We start from the raw sequence: 19965 nt of genomic DNA, 5'->3' as shown, positions 1-19965 counted from the left end.
CATATTAGCAAGCTTACTGTCCTACAAATACAGAGCTTCCAGAATATGTTCGGACTTGGCGAGTGGAATTTTTGAGAGTATTAACTCCGTGTGCGTAAAACCTGCTCCGATCTCCATCCTGTATCATTCTGCCCATGAATTCTTTATTTTGCACTCCTCTGTGCATTTGATGTGATGTGCTGTATCGTCTACATTTGCTTCTTTATTCTTTGTCGTCTCCTAATTAATTCTGTGAAGGTACTACATTTGTATACTTGTCATGATCATTGTTCGTAAGAATATATGTAGCTTCCTGAATGCAATATTAAGAAATCTCTCGCATCAGCAAATCTTACAAAAGCTAATCAATTATTTATTTGTCACGTGTATCTGATAATTGTAATGAGATTGAAGTTAAGAAAATGGGAAAGAACAAAGAGAGAGGACGTGTAATGATGCTGGGCTTTCCTGGGTGTGATCACATAACAACTCCATCGCTCCAATTTCTGCAAGTTAGAATTTTCAACCCACATAACAATGCTTAGGATTCTCTTTAACAATAGGGGATACCCGGGTCTAATAAAAAAAATCAATTTAACCTCATAATCACGTGACATGACTACTCTAATCAATTTAGTAATCATGCAAAATTTCCTTCTGATTTGAAAATTCAGAGAACTCATTTGGATTAGATTTTCTTTTCGCAGCCGACCTGATGAGATGGATAGAGACAATTCCAGCACTCCAAATTAAGCTGTATAAATTCACACTCCATTTCATCGCTGTTGCGGCAGTTTCAACACTCCCACTTCCAGTTTTCCTCCTTCCTCCGCCTTCTCTCATCATACCTGGTTCGCCTTCCGAGTTTGCTTACGCGGCTGTTTAGTTGTTACAATAATGATGATCTAGTCATTTGATTATTCTATTATTCTTGGGGAGTGGTGTCTTAGTTTGATGAAATCATTTAGGGCCTCCCTTAGCTTCTTACTGAAATATGTCTGCTTTCTCTATAAGCGTGTGTGTTCATATGTGGCAATATTAGTTGAAGGATGGGGTTTCTTCACCACTTACTCCAAAACACTCTTGTTTATGTGATTCTGCTATACCTGTTAAAGCATTATTTTTATTGATCAATGTAGGATATTGGTTATGCTCAATATTTTGATATTCGATGAGCTTATTATATGAGACAAAAACAGGGGATCCCTCTTTTACAGCAGTGCAGCCCCTTCTGTGAAGCTCTCAATCTCGTCTTCATCATTTCATCTATGTCCGAGTTTCGGTTTGTGTATATTGTATGCGGACCGAAAACAAAGTTGTGTGCACCACATTACTATTATATGACTTTAGTAATTTAGTAATAACGAGTCTGAGAAACTTAGTGCTGCAAAAGTAATAATGGTGATAATTATATTAGCGCAAAAAAAAAATCATGTGTTTATTGTATGTTCTGTTCAGCTGTTTTCTCGCAAGTCCCAAAAGTATTCCCCCCCCCCCCCTCAATTTTACTATATTAATTATGTAACATCCTGTTTCATCACCTGGAAATTGTCTGGTGATGATCGCTCACAACAGTGAGTTAATTATTTGTTGTGTGTATCCGATAATGAAACTGCAGGACTACTTGCCCGAAAAGAAGTGAAGAGAATGGGAGAGAATGTAGGCAGAGCACATGTACTGGTGCTGAGCTTTCCTTGGCATGGTCATGTAAGTCCATTGCTACAATTTGCGAGGCGCTTGGCATGCAAAGGCATCAGAGTCACCTTCGCTTCCTCACTCTCTGCAACGCAGTCCATTCAAACTGGGAATCACTTGATCTCTCTCCTGCCCACCTATGATGATGTCACACAGGACGGCCTCAAAGGCTGGTCCGGGCGTCTTAGCTTTCTCGAAAAGTTCCAAAATAGCACCACGAAGATCTTGTTCGATTTCATTCAGAAAAGCCTGCAAGAATCAGATGAGAGGAGAAAGGTCAAATGCTTGGTTTATGATTTTGATATTGGTTGGCCACTGGATATTGCAAACCAGAGCGGTGTTCAAAGTGCGGCATTTCTCACTCAAACACTGGGTTCTACTGCGGCTTATTATATGTTGAATCTGAAGGTGCACGGTAAGAAGTTGAATGTGCCTCCTTTAGACATGCCAGATTTCTCTGACACTGGACTTTCAGACGTAGTAGATGGTCCGGGGTTAGGTAGGATTTCCCCTTTTCTCATAGCTACATTAAGCAAGTTTGATACCTTTGGGAAGGCAGATTTGTACTTTTGCCACACTTTTGATAAGATGGAACATGAGGTTAGTTTGATAACTCTGAAGTACTAATTTATATTCACTAACTAACTAAACATTGGTGAATATACAGGTATTGGAATGGATGAAGAACATCTGCCCCACAATCGCAGCAATAGGTCCAACGATACCATCAGCGTACTTGGACAATAGAGTGGAAGACAACATAGACTACGGTTTTAACATGAACAAACTAGATAGCAGTACATGTCTGGACTGGCTCAACACAAAAGAACGAAACTCGGTGGTCCATGTTGCGTCTGGGAGTATGGCTGCCATAAAATTAGAAGAGGTGAAGGAAATAGCAATGGCACTCAAAAACCTTGGCTGCGATTTCCTATGGGTGATGAAGGAAGCTGAAATGCCAAACCTTCCATTAAACTTCATAAAGGAAACATTTGAGAAAGGGATGTTTGTGACGTGGTGCCCTCAGGTGCAGGTGTTGTCTCACCCTGCGGTAGGCTACACTGTGACGCACTGTGGGGCAAATTCCCTTATGGAGGCCATAGTGTTTGGAGTTCCAATGGTGGCAATGCCTATGTTTCGCTGATCAAATACCCAATGCATATTTTGTGGAGAAGGTGTGGAAAGTGGGTGTGAATCCGAAGAAGAATGAAGAAGGGGTGTGCAGTAAGGAAGAAATAGAGAGATGTATGAGGGAATTGATGTATGAAGAGAAAGGGAAGGATATGAAGAAGAATCTGATGCAGCTGAAGAAGGATGCCAAAGAGGCCGTGAGCGAAGGAGGAAGTTCTAATAAGCACATCGAAGAATTCATCGCTAGGCTTGTGCATGGGCCCCCTCATTCCGTGGAACAAGCAGTTCAAGTCTAGACTCTTGGCTCCTTCATTCTTGAGACTTGAACCAATTCTCGTTATTCTCGTTTTCACGAAGTAACGGCTACCGAGTACTTGAGCCAACCATTGTTATTCTGATTTTGATTTAATGATTAGAACCTCCTTCGTTATTATGTTTAATCTCTTTTGCTACCTTTCTTCAACGTGGTCTACCAGCCAAGGAATGAATTGTGTTTTAAATTAAACACGGTAGTCCTCCCATGCTCACGGAATACGACAATATCTGTATGTGTGTGTGGCTACTCTTCTGCATTATTTCCTATTTAGAATTTGAGAATAATGGGCTTGTTTGGCATAACAATAAAAATCATTTATAAGCATATTTCATATAAATTGAAATAACTCATCTCACATACTTACCTCGTCTTCCGCAAATCACGATTGAAAAACTAATTATAAACTGTTCCAAACATGCCCAATACATTTTGCTTGTGGCCAATCTGTACTGATATATTAAAAAATTAAACAACTATAGTTGTAATGTATATTAAGTAAAACCCATTTATAAAAGAAACGAACATCAAATAATCATAAATAGTTGTAATTTTAGTCTGCTTGCTTTTGAAACATCTCTGTTGTTCTAAATCCTTTATCAAATTTCAAATCATTCTGGCAAGGCAAGACAATGCATGCCTTTATCACCAACAAAACACAATACAAAATATCAAGATATCTAGATGGGTCGGCACTAACTTCTCACATTAAAAACGTTATCATTCTCAGAAAGCAAAACAGCAGAGGTTAAATTACTAATACAAGCTACTTGAATTAAATTTCAGTAACTACAGAAATCAAAAGATTAAATAAATCCCCATAGTTAACAAAATCTTCCCCCAAGCCACGCAATTGAACCGCAGATGTCACATTACACCAATTACAGGGAAGGAGTCTCAATGCTTCTTCTGTTTTCAGCTACACTATTTAACCTACCTTACAAGAGAATAAAAAACTCCTACACCCATTTTCTCTCTTGAAGAAACAGAGAAAAAGGATCAGTTAACCGAAAAGTTCGACCAGGCAGCTACTCACACTTGATGGACTTGTATATATGACGCACAAAGAGCAAGGAGGCACGGAAGCCCACAGTCCCAAGCATGAGAAAGAAGCCATAACAGATGCATCCCATGTAGCCAAAGAAGAATGAAGTTTGCATAAAACCAGACATATCTGATCGTGCATAGTAGTAATACAAGCAGTATCCATAGATAAATACGCCAGTTGATCCACCACAAAGAAAAGACCTACCCAAAGACAGCAGCATCAATATAAGAATGTTGAGTATTAAAGGTAAGTACCCCTAAAAAGGTTCGTAGCAAATAAGGTAAAAAATAATAATAATAATAATTGCAAGGAAGTGCCGAAGTAAAAACTAACGATGGTTCAAATTTCAATTGATTGGCAAAATTGTTAACCAAAAAAAAAAAAAAAAAACGAATGCCATGGTTGACTCAGAGACAATTTTAGCAGCATGTGTTATTGTTCAAGAGTCAAAATAGATCTCAAGCTAGTGAAGTCCTATATGTCAATGTTTCTTTTTTTCTTTTTTTTTTTAGCACTCTAAATGTCAATGTTTCAAAGGAAATGAAAAGGGAAAAAAATCCTCACTACTTGTGATCAAAATCTAGGTAAATGTAAAAAGAAAAATGTTGAGTCAACCCACTAATCCATGTACACAATGGACAAAAATTATGACTGTTGCCGCCAGAACTTAAAATAATCTTTCAAGAAAAGAAACCAGATATTTGTTTCAATTAATAATCGAAAACCATTCCCAGTTAAATCCCCATCCCACCAATTTAGCTTTCAATTACTTCATTTAACCCAAAATGCAGCCCATCTAACAGGTACTTGAACTACTAATTCAGCGCTATCCAATGTTATATGTATGAAATTTGTACAGTAAACGATACAAACTCTCCCAAAGTAGAAAGCAAAACAGAATATGATACATACCTCCACCACCATTCATGATCTTCAGCAGCAAGTTGAAAGTAAGTCAAAGCCACAGTGATAAATGCAGTGACAATCAACAGAATGATAAAGACAATGAAAAGGATGCTGTAAATAGTATAAATCCTGTGGCCCCATACACTAGCAAAAATGTAGTACAGCTCTATGTAAATGGCACTGAAAGGGAGAAATCCAGCCATTGCCATCTGGGGAAGAGTACTCCTGTACCAAGGCAAAGGAGGAATCTCTCGGGGATACTTAGTAGTGCGGCAAGGTGCTTGGAACTCAGCCTTACTATTCTTACCTGCAATGCCACCTAGAACAAGTAATGGTGAAGTTACCAATGTCCATATGAGGACAATCACCACAATTGTGCCAAAAGGAAGTGCTGCTGTTGCACTATAGGCTATGGCAACAGTGTTAAGGAAGCAGAACATGAGGAACAGAGGCCCACAAAAGAGGCATCCCGTAAGCAGCAGGTTTCTCACCTATCAAAAAGGAAAACAAGTTAATAAACCATGCCATTATATGACTTTACACCAGCACTTCCCAGACTCTAAGAAATAATCAATGAAAGGAATCCATATATACCCAATTTGTCCCTTCGAGCTGAATATAGAATGAAGTAGCAGTATAGCCAGCAATGCCTGATGTGAGAGCATATATGACTACCAGTGCAGTAAACAAAGCCCCCCGGTTATATGGATAAAACACACCAACCAGTGCAAGAATAAAAATGAAGACCGTGCTGTACAAGCATACAAGATAACAAGATCAGAAGATGACATAGAGTGAAGGGTATTTCATTTTAAAAAGAAAGAAAATACTTAAAAGAATATCCTACAGAGTGAATAATTGAGTGCCAGAGCCAAGTGCTGCAGCAAACAGAGATTTGTTCTTTGGAAACCGGAAAACATCACCATGAATGTACTTCCATCCTGTCTCCTCTTGATCATCAACTGCTTCCTCATCTTGAGCATATCTGGCGAAGAATCACCGCAATTAAGAATTATTACATGAAATGCTGTAGGTAAACTCAATGAACATCTGGTGATAAATACACGAGTAACTCTTACTTCATGAAATCATTCTTCAGGACTCGCATAAGAATGGTTGCTAGAAAACCAGTCAAAAGAAGAACTGTCACACAGGAGTTTATGATTGAGAACCAGTGAATCTCCAAGTGATGTGGCAAGGAGGAAGAGTGAGAGTACTTTTCCATTCTCTTCTCAAAAGGAGTATCAGTTTCCTTCCATTTTACAGTGTACATGAACTCAGCATCAACTTCCTTATCTTCAGTCAGGTCTACCACAGAATGAGGATCCATCCGAGCACTGATTTCAATCACACGATCTTTGTTGTATAGAACATCAAACTGTATGTGCTTGTAAAGGAAATATTTATACTCGCTGGGGTCAGTTTTGCCTTCTTTATCAACCTTTCCTATAAATCCCCAGATTGGCAAGTCATCATAATACATCTGAAAGTAATAATCCTTTTTCACAGCATCTCGGAATTGAGCAACTTCCTCTGTTTTAAGCTTCTTCTTGCACACAGCTTCAGAGTCTTTCTCCCTTTTGAAATCAAGTTTATAAGGCGCACTCACTAGACGATCTCCATTCAACACCTCACCAAGAGCTTCTTTTTTATCTCTCTCATGACCTGAAAGGTAGTTGTATTCACTCATTTTGAAATCAAATGAATTGAGAACCCATTAATTATAACTCCTTACATGTTAATGAAAAAAAATTAAGAAAGCTATAAAGCATAATTTCCTTTGTGGAGACCGTTCAAAACACAGGACTTGCACAAAAACAGAAAAAAGTGCAGCCAGAGGTTTGAATATATTATGTGAAACAACTTTACCAACATGTGAGTTGATAACAGGCCATTTAGTTACAGAATTGAAAGGATGTTGTAAATGAAGGAAAAAAAAATACCATCCTGGCGTTGCTTTAAAAAATAACAATATTAATAGTGAAAAGAACATGACACTATTTAGCAATGAGTTATAATAAATAAATAAATAGATATTGTATATATCACTTTCCATGCATTAGAAGCAAAGTTTGCTTCTCTCAACGTACCAAAACCAGCCGTCAAGCATTCCCTCCATTCCTAATTCCCAAACTAATTTTCTTCAAAGCTCAGGTATAAGTTATTAGTTTATACATGAAGCAGAGAAATACATATCGATAGAGTAAATGAGAGTATTTTGCGGGTCAGAATAGCCAGAGATCAAAGCTTCATTCAGATACTGACCTGTTGAGCAGAAGGGCAGATCAAAAAATCGATACGTTTCACTGGAATCAAACCAAAAAAAAACACGATTATAGCATCATACTTGGCTTCATTATTCCTGTCAAACTATAAAAACGGATTATAACAACCCACTTCACTTGTTATGTCGATATTTCGTTCTATAAATGTGCAGAACAAAGGAATTAGCACATGCAATGTGACTTCTAGAAAAAAATACAGTCATACACACAGGCACAGAGAGATTGTGAACATAACCTACCAACTAGAACTTTCCAAAAACAGCAATGGAAGCCGCAACAACCAGATACTTTAAACAATATCAGCAACACGTTTAAGTGCAGATTTGATCCACCACCCAGAAAACATAACCCTTCTCCCAAATTACTCTGGTCTTATCACAGTATACAGCACGCCATAGAAGGAGCGCATCTAAACAAGGCCTTGCTCAATCAGACCCCGGCGAATCAGACCCAAACCCAGATCCGTAAAACCAAGAAAGCAACAAGAATACCAGAATGTGAAACTTACGGGAAGAAGGGAAAATTCGATAGTTACCTGGGGTTGTGGAATGGACCGACTTTGTTGGCGTAAAGAGGAACAGATTCCCCATCCTTGTAACGATGATCAGAGGCGTCGGATCTCACATGGATTCCATAACAAGAGATCAAAATCGCCAGAGCGAGAAGCATCGAAGAAGACCTCCCCATATCGTTATGCACTCACCTCTCCTCTGCGATCAGATAGCAAAGAGAACCAGTGGATGATTGAGGTCAATGCGCAAATATATAATATATAATTTTTTACTTCTGTTCCGCTGGTTTGCCTCGTTTTCTCCTTTTGTTATTCTGGCTTCGGCTTTGTTTGTTTGTTTGGTTTTTTTGGGGGGTTATCTTATATCTAGCTTGGGTGCTTTACCGTGGATGCTTTTTTCTTTCGGACCAACTTTAAAATCGCCAAAAAAAAAACAAAAAAAAAGAAAGAATTGGAAGGGGCTAGGCCTTCGTAAGATAAGAACTAAGATTCATATCTCCGCTATAAAAATTACAACCCGACAACATTTTGAGTAAAATTATTTCCAATAAAAAAATATTTATATATAACAAAAAATTGTAAAAAAAATACACATTATAAGAAAATAATGTGCATTAAAAATTCTCAAGCTTTGGTTGTATGGATAAAAATCTTTATTGATTAAAAATACCACTTAACCAAAAAAGTTTGAGCATGTTTTTCCTGGCAATAAAATACTTTTTCGATCCTTAATATGAGACCTGATTAACTAATTTGAGTATATTAAAGATGTTAATTGAATTAGTTAATATAATTTTTTTCTTGAAAACCATAAGCATCTTTTTAATTCTCTGCCTCCTTCTCCTACTTAATTATTGTTAATGACATATAATAGGGTTAATTTTAAAAAATATATAATTATATGAAACGTGTTTTATATTTAGGATTAACATTAATTCTTTAATTTGATCTTGTATTAAGGATTGAAAGAAAAATAAGCTGGCCTTGTGGGGGCAAAAGAAACTAACATACATCTTTTGTCATTTATATTTAAACTAATTTAATTAATATGTGTGTATATGCATTTAGATTTTTTTTTTTATTACATGAAATATAGTAATTAATAATAGTATTCTGGCAACAACAAAAAATACATGTAAATAGCCTGACTTTTTCTCTATATACTACCTCCGGTCTTTAATATAACACTTCATTTAACTTTTTTTTTAATCCTAAATATAAGATCCCAATCCACTTTATCTCTCATATTTATCTATTTTTTTACAAGATAATCCTTCTAATAATGGTAGTTATAACTAATAAACTTGATTGGCAAGGATATCTTAGAAAAGACAACACCTATTTATTAAAAATAACTAACTTAACTCATTTTTTTAGTCTACTCAAAGCAGTCAACTAGCTCTTATATTCAAGACCGGAAATAGTATATACTTTTTTTTGCCAGTATTCTCTCTGCATATGTACACACATATATGTTTAAGTAAAAATATTAGCAAGCTTTCACCAAAAAAAAAAATATTGGCAAGCGCAAATTATTTGTTTAGGATTGCGTGCTGCTTTGCTATATATTACTCCTCTGCTCCCTAATGTAAGACATAATGAACTAATTTGAATAGATTAAAGATGTTAATTAAATTAGTTAGTATGATATATTTTTTCTATATCCCAGTTATCTTTTTTAATTTCCTCCCTCCCTCTCCTACTTGATTATTGTTAGAGGAATATCAATAGGATTAATTTGAAAAAAAATTGATAAATATGTTAAATAAGTCTTACATGTAGGACTAACATCAACTCTCAATCGATAGAAGTAATTAATAGCAATCATTTGTGTGTTTTTTTTTTTTTGAGCTGAATCATTTGTGTGTTTGTTCAAGCCCACCTCTGATTTCATTTTACTTTCTTAGTTCGTAAGCAAGCATACGCAAGGATACTCTCTTCCCTTTCCTTTCTCATGGCGAGTTAGCTAAGCTCGCAGTTATACTCTGACTCACTTAAAACCCCGCTTTCTAAAGCCAAGGGAATTCCGACACAATTAAACAAATGGATTATATTGTGGGGATCAAAGGCCATTAATTATGTGCATCGCAACACACTTGATAACCATCTGCAACCTTCTGTATAATAATTATAAACGGAAAAAAATCGTGAAAACTGGACTTAAATTAAAGAAGCATATTTCATCATAAGTTAATATAATATACTAACTCCGGTCCTTAATATAAGATCTAGTTTGACTTTTAATCCGGTCTTAAATATAATATCCCAGTTCACTTTGTCTTCAATATTTATCTATTTTGTCCTCAATTAATTCCTACAGCAGTTGCATATGTTAAGAAATTAGTGTCAATTGATAATTCAAACATACATGATTAATAAATATATTTTAGGGAAGACAATATATATTTACTACAAATAACTGGTTTAATTAACTTTGTTAATCTTTTTAAATTAGTCAACTAGGTTTTATATTAAGAAGAAAAAGAAATACTTAAGTTGACCTGAACTAATATAATATCTACTCATGGATCTGATACTAACGTGACGGAATATGTTGGCAGTTGTGAAGTAAATGCCAAGTTGGAAAGCCCGCCACTGTGAATATAACGTTTTGCTGTGGTTGGCAGTGAGAGGGGAAGACTTTTCATAAATACGGAAAGACTCAGGTCATATGGTATCATAGTACATCTGCTCAAACTCTATATGCACCAAGAACCTTTCATCCATGTCTGCGTCCAATTATTATTAAACTCTGGGGAATTATGTTAAAAAATTTTGGTTGGCATTCGTCAAAACAAAAAGTGCTTTTGTGTGTGTGTGTGTGTGGTGAAGACGGGTTCAAAGTTGGAGAAGTCCACCCACCACCACTTGCCACATTCAATTCAATTCAATTATTAAAAAAAAAAAAAAAAAGCAAGCGCGTTTTATTACATATGATATGTGTCAGTCAGCGTAACAGTTTTTATTACATTATAACCATCATGAAGCCAATAAATAACAAAATCATGAATTCTTAAGGCAGCATATTACATTAGCAGCACATCTCCAAATGATTGGGAAAAAAAGAAGAAGAAATAAAATAAGGAGATAATTAATAAAGAGATGTTATGAATATAGGTAGAGGACTACGTACATACGGGCATGGCCAGTGCTTGGGGAAGAATTCAATAACCCATGCGCTTCTCTTCTGCGTCGTCTCGGTGAGTTGGAAGCAGTCCTCCTTGACCCACCAAATTAACCAAATTACCCCTCTTCCCTCTCTATCCCACGCGTCTTACGCGGTCTCCACGCTCTCGTTTAAGCTCTGCGTCGGCACTACTGCCCCTTGCTCGCCCTCGGACTCACATCCATCCCTCCATCATTCTCCTCTCTCTCTCTCTCTCTCTCTATAATCTCACCGCCCCCACAGCCATGGATGTTCATCCCTCCCGAATTGCTCACTTCGCTGGCCGCCGCCTCCCCCTCCCTCCGCGTCTGCCGCGTACCGCAGCGTCCGCTCCGCGTTTGATCCCCAAACGAGGTCAGGTTCTCAGTAGGATCCTCAAAATGATGGTTTCTTGTGCCCTCTGCTCTCCTCCTCCTTCCGATCTTCCTCCGTCTTCAGGCAAGACCTCTTCTTCTTCGGTTTTCCCGGCTTAGCAGCCCCGCCACCCCCCTCATCCTCACATTTTTGTTCCCACGGATCCATCGGAAGCCGGAACTAGCCAGAACGCGCGAGAAGCTCATAAACCCAACGTCCCGCTGTTAGCTCTCAGCTCATCTTTAGCTTCCGTTTTTCTGTACCCCATCGCTCTTTTGTTTTCTCATCTTAATTGCTTACACGGTATAGCTGTCTTTCTCTGTTTTGATTCACTCACGGCTAGCTGGAGGAAATATCGCCCATTCAGATTTCTCATTGATCGATGACGATTTGGATTTTTTTTTCCCTCCCGCTTTCTTTAAGCTAAGCTTGTGAATGAATTTATTTAATTCTTGTGCGGATACCTGAATGTTTGGCGGTATTGCTTTTGAGAACTAATTTCTTATGTTCTTCTGCTTGGTGCGATTTATGGCAACATATCCATGGCAGCTTCTCTTCAGGAGGCAGAGCAGGGCGATCATCGGCCCCAGTTATTAAATGCAATTAAAAATTTAAAAAAAAAATGGAGCGACGGAAATTGTTTGGTTTCTTGAGAATGGGGCCAGTAGATTGCAAATATAGTGGCCACACGTGGCGAGCGCAGTCATGATCTGATGATCATGAGCTCTGTGATGAGCTGATGATTAAATATATATTATATTCATGATTGCGATGGATGTGCATGCATATATATATAAAAAAATTTAATTTCCCGGACTACCATACAATTAAACACTGTCGCGTATGATGACAGGGAACAAAGAACCAACAAGCAGGACACTATTAAAGGACAAACATTATTCATATGTATTTGTTGTATGGGAATGAATATGGTAGTAGCATTGAGAAATGGGGGGGGGGGGGAAAAAACGTATTGAGAAATGGATCGGAGGAAAAAATAAATAAATTAAAAAGGGATGGGATAAGAATTGAATGAATATGGTTGACCGAGTCAAGAAAACTAATTAAACACAGGAAAAAAAAAGGAACGCGTGTCGCACAAAGTGATTTTGTAGACGTAAAAGTTGAGGGCTCATTTAGAGTAGTTTATAAATAATTGTTTAATTATGATTTACAGAATATGAGATAATTATATAAAAAAAAGTTTTATTTTTATTTATGTAAAACGTGTTTATAAATTATTTCAATCATCATAACATACAGGACCTGAGTGACGGGAGATTGCATGGTGGCACACTTAGGCTAGCCAAGTCAAAAATGTGGCGGGTCGGATGATAAAAAGGCCCACCCGGCAAGATTTTGAATTAAGCTTCTCCCTCGGAAGGGGTCTCTATGGTCTGGTCGCAGATGATATGATGACCCGCCTTTTTTATTTGACCGGCGATATGATGACCAACCTAATGCGTGTGTATGTGTGTGTGTGTATATATACACATACATCCCTTGTATATGTAATATGTATATATGTGATGCCTCGCGCAGCTATAGCACTACCTCTCTGTTTTTTCCTTCATCAACAATAAGCATATCTGTTTCCAAAATAAACGTAGATTAAGATTATTAATTATTATCGCATGAGATGTAACGACGGTCCAGTTGAATCTAAAATGCTGGGATTAAGGAAGCAGATGCCTTTTTGTTTTTTTGTTGATTTTTATAAAAGAGTCAAATATAAATGTACGCGTACAAAGTGATGCTACAACTGAGCATAAACCGAAATGTCTAATATTCCTGTATGCTACAATAAAAACTCGTGATTATAATTAATCATATATTCATCTAGTCCCTAATTATAAGGTAGAATTATATAGTGTTTTCTTTTGTTATATTTATAAATCATATCATTAATTTTTTTACATAAATATAGTATAATTGTACCTTTTTTTCTCATGTACATTAAATAAGAATAAACTCTATATTTTTTTATTAATTTTGATAAAAATGATTTATAAATAACATCATAACAATAACAAATAACGAAAGTACCGTACAGCACGAGGGGGGCATCTGAGAAAAGGAAACTGCTGGCCTGTTGGAAGCGTCTTGACGGTTTGGTGACTGGTGAGGAGGGACCGAGGGAGAGGAGGGAAGTCGAGTCAATAAACGAAACAAAAAGCATCATTGCCAGTTCACTACCGACCAATTAATATTAATATAAAATGCTATTAAAAAAAATCATTAATCAGTCTTGCCCACCAAGAAACCCTGTTGACAAGAGACGAGACTTATATTAAATTGTCAGTTTTTAAACTGTATAAAATTTGAATAATAAATTATTCATATTTATTATTCGTAGGCAGCATGATTTGTTATAAACTTCACATTTTATGTCTGCGTGTGTATGTTAGCTTTCTATTGCATGATATATTTATCCATTTATTATTGAAAATTTAATTTTATGTATTAGATTATTAGTGTGGGAAAAGGGATAACACGATTTTAGAATTTAACCTCCTTAAAATTAAAACTAATAATTTTAGTCCTTGAAACTTGATTCCATTTTAGTTCCTAAAACAATGACCAAAAGACCATAATCAAAATAAGGTTAACTTTCAAGTATTTGGGACCCAAAACATGCCTGGAGTATAATAACATCTACTGTTCATATAATGAAACATATTCATTAGAGGTGATAATATGGGCCAACCTGTAAGTTGTGGGTTGGCCCATAACAGGTTACAATTAGGCGGTGTGGACTAAAAAAGTATTGTATAGTGGCAGGTTGCCTTTTAATCAATCCTAACACGTCATGATGAGTTGACAGGTTGGCCTACTAACGTACGAACTTTTTTTAAATTTTTTTATTTTTTAAAATATTTTTTCTTATACAATATAAAAAATATAATGAAATTTTTATTTTTTCTTCAAATACTTGATTAAAAATACTAAATAAATAAATGATATATGTATTTTTAAATATTTTTTAGATAGAATATATAATATAATAATATACATAATGATTAATAAAATTTTAAAAAACAAATAATAAAATAAATGCGGGTTAGCCCGTCGGGGTAACCTGCGGCGGGTTGTGGGTAAAGCAGTGCGGGTTGAAAAGCGTTGTTTACTAGCGAGTTAACTTTTAGCTAATCTTAACCTACTATTTTTTGTAGGTTGAACCCACGGGTCAACCCATATTACCGGTTGTAATATTCATTGCCTACAAAAATAAATACTAGAAATTTTAATTTAAAATGTTGTCTGCAGCAAAAAGTGATATCTTGAATTATATATGCCAATTTACCAAATGGTCATTTATTTCAAAAATTTAATTTGATTTCCAACTATGTATTTTATTGTCTCTCTGTTTCATTCATTATTACAATATGGTATATTTCTTCCCTCCATCGATTATTCGAAATGGCAGAGAAAGGAAAGGGGGAAAAAACAGATGTTTACGATCTGTTTGATTTCTTATTTTTAGAACAGTTTTAATTCTGAAAAAAAAACACAGAAAGGATTGTTTAAAATATGCTATTGTACATGTCTTCTAAGAAATGAATTAAAAAAAAAAGAAATTTTTTTTATATTTGATTACCTTTTAGTCGACAAAATTAAAGAATAGGTATTAGGTAAGGAAATGTTTCCACTAAAAACAATTATGTAAATACAATAAATCATTCTTTCATCCATTATTTCGTTTACATTTTAATATAACTATTTAAACAGCTTTTTTTTTTCAAAACTAATTTTAAAAAATTATTCTACAAAACTGTTTCAGCAAGATGAAAATGAATCAAACAAGCCCTCCCAAAGGAAGGACGACCCAAAAACAAAAGGTGGTTTTTGCGGAACAAAGAGTGCCTGCCATCTCTCCTTTTGTCCTCGTCATAAACACCAAAAGCCCTAACACATTAAAGACAATCTCAATCCTCTAGAGACCCATCTTTTTTACCATTTCCTTCCTCTTCTTTTCACCTTTTTCTTTCTTCTCATCATCAATTCACCCCAGACAACTTTTTCTGTTGGTCCTCAAATATAAATCTCACCACAACGGCTTTAATACTTAATTAAGGCACACATAATTATAACTGACTTGCTCTATATCTATACAATTGAAACTTGGAAGGTCTAAATAAAAACAACCAAACAAACACACATACACACGATGTCTCGGTGTGTGTGTGTGTGAACCAAAAAGCTGCTTCAATTCCGGCGCATGAAATTGTTGTGATCAACCCTTGGTTCTGATTATAGTGATGGTGCCTCTTCTTCCCTGAGTGTGAATCCTAGTGAGGGCCACCACTGCTTTGCCTGAAAGGCCTGCCCCGGTGGCTGACAAGCATGGCCGGCTCGCAAAGTCTCCGACGGGGTGCCTCACTGGCCTCGTTGGAGGCATTAGGATCCTCTTATTTATGTCATTCAAAGTCACTTCCCCTTCCCTGATCCCTCCTGGTTTGACCATTGCAAATGGATACACCACTCTTGATATCACCCTCTTCCTCCTCTTCTCACTGCTACATCCTTTACATAAATCACACAAAAATTCATATACAGTAGTCATGGCTAGACTAGAGTTCATTAAATTTTTGTCAGATTCTCTCTGTATCAAAATTTTTTTCCTTCGTAAAAAACATTGTTCACGTTAACAATTAATACCTCAATAATTGGAGTGAAAGTGTGTGTATACCTGCTGAGGAGGCAGTTGTGGGGTCTGTGCAGACTAGGTTCTCCTCATCCGTGGTTGTGGATTTAACTTGGATTTTGTAGGAAGATGAGGATGAATCAGGGGATTCATAGGTTGATAATGTTGTCTTTTCTTGTCCTTTTGTCATTGCTTGAATGTTCGATTCCTCTTTGATTCTGCTCATGGACATGCTTACGTGCTCATCTATAGAAATAAGCAGAAATAATAATTAAGCATCTCAAAGTGGCTTAGCTGCAGCAGCAAAACGAACAAAAAGAGATATCATAGCAATGGCAAATATGGTTCAATGTTCTTCATTCATTCTTTTCCTTTTGCTTATAATTATTATGCTTTCGGTCCTCAATATGATTATCTACAACAGTAAAAGCACTTTAGAATATTTTGAATGCAGTCGTATGGCTGTGCTTTGAAACCAGTTCATGAATATGCTTGAGGAAACACATGGAAACCTGAAAATTCCCTGACGTTGCTTTCTATCTGGCTCATGCTTATGCAATAGAAATTCTCTGCTGGTTGGTGCCATATGGGCTCGAAGTTCCAAAAGTTCTGGGGATAATACACTGTACATGTCAATATCATTTCAAGAACAATCAAGAAATGAAGAGATTCAAACTAAAAAGAATGTTGAGAGAGGAGGAGATCTACCTTTTGAAGATCAATGTCGACATTCATGCTTTGTCCATCTGTATGAGGCAGCAAGCAGCGACGTTTGGAAGTAAACTCAATTAAAGCGTCTTCCAAGTACCCAGATGAGAAATCAGACTCTAGAGGTGAGAAACATGGTGCAATATTATTCTCAGCCATAACTGCAAATTGAGTATCATCAGTCATCATAGTAATGATAATATAAGCACTAATATCGCGTTACCCAAGAAGCATGATAGTGTATAGAGACCAGAACAGGAGGACATAAAGAGGGGAACAAAAGTTGTACCTAAAGGCATTTCAGTGTTGAGAACTCCAAGGTTTTGATAATCCCAACCTAGGGAACATTCATGGAAGAGCTCACTCATCTTGGAGTTGGGGGTACAGTGTATGACAATGTGCCTACCAGTGATGAGAAATGGGCTTGGGTCTATTTATGCATTCAAATTGCGGATTAAAGCAGAAAAGAAAAGAGAAAAATAGGGTATTTCAGAAGCAATAATAGTAAAACTCAGTCAAGGGGCAAGGAGAGAAAAAGAAAAAAAGTGGATCATGTTCCTTGGGATTCTGAAACTGTGTTAGACTTCTTTTTTTTTTTCAAGTTAATAAATTTATTCGAATTACGTGTGGGGACTGAATAATTAGAAAATATATGGATGGCATCATGCTGCTGCTTCGGCTGCTACAAGTAATAAAGGAAAGAGTGAGTGTAAGCCAAAGACAATATGCCTCCCAAGAGACATTTCAAATTTCAGCTTTTCCTTGTGTTGTTTCTCCTGGTGCTGTGGTTACCAACCGTCTGCTCTTTTTGGGACTTTTGCTTTTTGACTTTTCTCAGGCACATTTTCTCAAGCAGTTGTGGGGTCATTCGAGTAATATATTGCACCAAGTGAAGAATCATCATGCATGGTTGAACATCATTTAGCAAGCACGGAAGAGGGATCCACCACGGATGGCGTTTTGATGCAGTGGGTCCAGGTGAAATAAATTGGTGAAGAAGAAGAGGAAAAAAAGAAACAAATCATGGGTAGTAGCAAGGGTCTGGAATTGGATGCACGGGACAATCATATGGAATTTTATTCTCCCAACGTGTGAGTTTGTGTGAATATATAATCTGCTATTGCACAATCTACGGCAGCCGGCGTGCCTCATAGCTAGATGTTACCTTGGGTCAATTTGATACACTTTAAAAGTCAGACTAAGGAAAAAGAAGTTGAAGAGGTAAAGAACACTCAACTCTGTTCTTGCACGAGCTAACCGATGGATGAGACCTGACCTGAGAGAAATGGATGGATATTGGCTTCTCTAAATTGGATCATTTATAGACTTAAAGCGTATTTAACATAGAGGAATTCATACAATAATTTCTTTAAAAAGTATTTACCTTTTATATTATTTTTGTCAAACCTTTTAAAAGCTTTTTTATTTTTTATTTAACATATTCATTTTTCAATGTTTACGTTACCAAGTTATCTTAAAACGCTGTTTTGTATTTTAAAAAAGGTCTCTGCTGCTATTTTTTTAAAAAAAAAACTCTCAAACACACAGCTCATAAAATAAAGTATAAAATTTCACATCTGCGCCTTTTGTAAAAGTTAACATCATTGGCCAACAAAAAGTTGATTCAGGGAGTTGGCTCGTAATTATAAGGCTATGAGTTCAAATTTTTTTATTGATATGAGAGTCTTGTTGAGTGATCTGTAAATATATTTATAGATGTTTTTTGAGTCTAAAAATATATCTTGATCTTGGTGAGCTTCTAGGCTTAACTCATAAATTTTTATGAACTGAATAAAAAAGTAACATCGTTGATGGCAATATATATATGCTAGATTTGGAATAAACTTCATTTTGGAAAAAAAAAGGTCGCGCTGTTATTCATTTGAGGAAAAAAACCAAAATGAGTAATAACTAATAAATCATTTTTATAAATTAGTTTGAAAAACTGAAATAAAAGCATCACAAATGATTTTTTTTTTGGGTGAATACAAATGATTTATATACACAGAGCTAATGAATCTTGCTTTTGTTTCCCCCGCCCCCCTCCCAAATACAAAGCTAATGAATTAATCATTTTGATGGGTAGTTAGTTTGGGACGCCGCTTACCCCGAACTGACCCGACCCAACGACAATCGGTTCCTCTTGGGCTCTTGGATATTGGGAACTGGGAAGACTGAAGCGGGTCGGCGAGAAAGGAGCAGCGTATAAATTTCTTTCCCGCCCCGGCTCCTCATTGCTGATAGCGATGAGCCAGAGCCAAAGCCTCCTCACTGCCCTGTATCCTCTTGGAATCAGATCCTCTCAGAATCGTTTCTGGCCACCCTTGACGCTCTGCCTTCAGTCAACGGCATTGCTTACATCTTCTCCGGACGCCATCTGATCTACCTATCCACTTTGGCTTATGGTTTAGATGAAGGGGATATAATTAGTTCAAGTGTATTCGGAGTTTGAGTTCCGAATATGGGTATTATAGCATCCATTCAAGGATTCCAGTTTAAAATTGTAAACCTCGAACTCTGTTTTTTGCTGCCTTCCGGTTTATGTCGTCCGTCAACAAACATAGGTTGGCAAAATCCTTGAATTCTCAATTCTCATCGGCGCTTAATTTTAGTCTGATAATCTTGGATGATATGTTTTCTCTAACCCCGTTAATTCTTGTCGTATGCTGCATAATACTAACTCTCCTCAAGATAACAAGATAAGAGTTAGTTGACTAATTTAAGTAAATTAGTTAAGTTTATTATTTATAATAAATAAGTATTGTCTTTCTTAAAATATATTTACTAATTAATTGTATTAGTTGAAAATACCATTATTACACTAAATACTTGAGAAAAAAATAGATAAATAAAAATATATGAGAGATAAAAGGAATTGGGATCTTATATTTAAAGTCAAAACAAAAGTTAAACAAACTCTTATATTAAAAATAGGAGGTACAAGGTGCAAATATTATTTTCTTTCTAGAAGATGCTAAAATTTAGTTGTACTCCTCGGGTCCTTGCTATATGACCTAATTATTGAGTTGATTTTGGTCATAAATATAAGATCTATTTATCATATTTATCGGTTTTTTCTAAATTATCTCTATAGATTTTTCCTCAACTATGATTAAATAGAAGAGGAGAAGGGATATTAAGAAAGATAATTATGTTATTTTAGGAAAAACATATCATGTTTTTTATAATTAACTAACCAACCTAACTTTTTAAATTTAATTAAA

General features: G+C 36.1%; 3 protein-coding genes across 4 annotated transcripts; 1 reads left to right on the top strand and 2 right to left on the bottom strand.

Moving 5' to 3' along the window:
• The first annotated feature begins 1626 nt into the window (after window positions 1-1626).
• Window positions 1627-2818, top strand: LOC114724749 (UDP-glycosyltransferase 74E1-like). Its single transcript, XM_028911191.1, has 2 exons — window positions 1627-2274; window positions 2342-2818. Exons 1-2 carry the CDS (start codon window positions 1627-1629, stop codon window positions 2816-2818), a joined length of 1125 nt encoding a protein of 374 aa, XP_028767024.1.
• A 987-nt stretch (window positions 2819-3805) lies between these two features.
• LOC114724764 (transmembrane 9 superfamily member 3) lies at window positions 3806-19124 on the bottom strand. 2 transcript variants are annotated; one of them, XM_028911207.1, is made up of 9 exons: window positions 19114-19124; window positions 15367-15372; window positions 7893-8067; window positions 7338-7378; window positions 6152-6737; window positions 5920-6057; window positions 5667-5823; window positions 5079-5563; window positions 3806-4366 (listed from the first exon to the last, which is right to left on the bottom strand). In XM_028911207.1, the coding sequence occupies exons 3-9, from the start codon at window positions 8042-8044 to the stop codon at window positions 4147-4149; spliced, it is 1779 nt and encodes a 592-aa protein (XP_028767040.1). In that variant the 5' UTR covers window positions 8045-8067; window positions 15367-15372; window positions 19114-19124; the 3' UTR covers window positions 3806-4146. The 2 variants fall into 2 exon arrangements, with proteins under 2 accessions (XP_028767040.1, XP_028767041.1); XM_028911208.1 differs by lacking the exons at window positions 15367-15372; window positions 19114-19124 and having other exon boundaries at window positions 7893-8105.
• Window positions 15385-17099, bottom strand: LOC114724765 (uncharacterized). Its single transcript, XM_028911209.1, has 5 exons — window positions 17031-17099; window positions 16742-16902; window positions 16546-16642; window positions 16079-16279; window positions 15385-15912 (listed from the first exon to the last, which is right to left on the bottom strand). Exons 1-5 carry the CDS (start codon window positions 17038-17040, stop codon window positions 15623-15625), a joined length of 759 nt encoding a protein of 252 aa, XP_028767042.1. The 5' UTR covers window positions 17041-17099; the 3' UTR covers window positions 15385-15622.
• Window positions 19125-19965: the final 841 nt, after the last annotated feature.

The sequence above is a fragment of the Neltuma alba genome, unplaced genomic scaffold, assembly GCF_004799145.2.
Source record: "Neltuma alba isolate B1F8T4 unplaced genomic scaffold, ASM479914v2 tig00012197_pilon, whole genome shotgun sequence".
Taxonomy (NCBI): domain Eukaryota; kingdom Viridiplantae; phylum Streptophyta; class Magnoliopsida; order Fabales; family Fabaceae; genus Neltuma; species Neltuma alba.
This window is presented reverse-complemented; position numbering and strand designations above follow the sequence as displayed.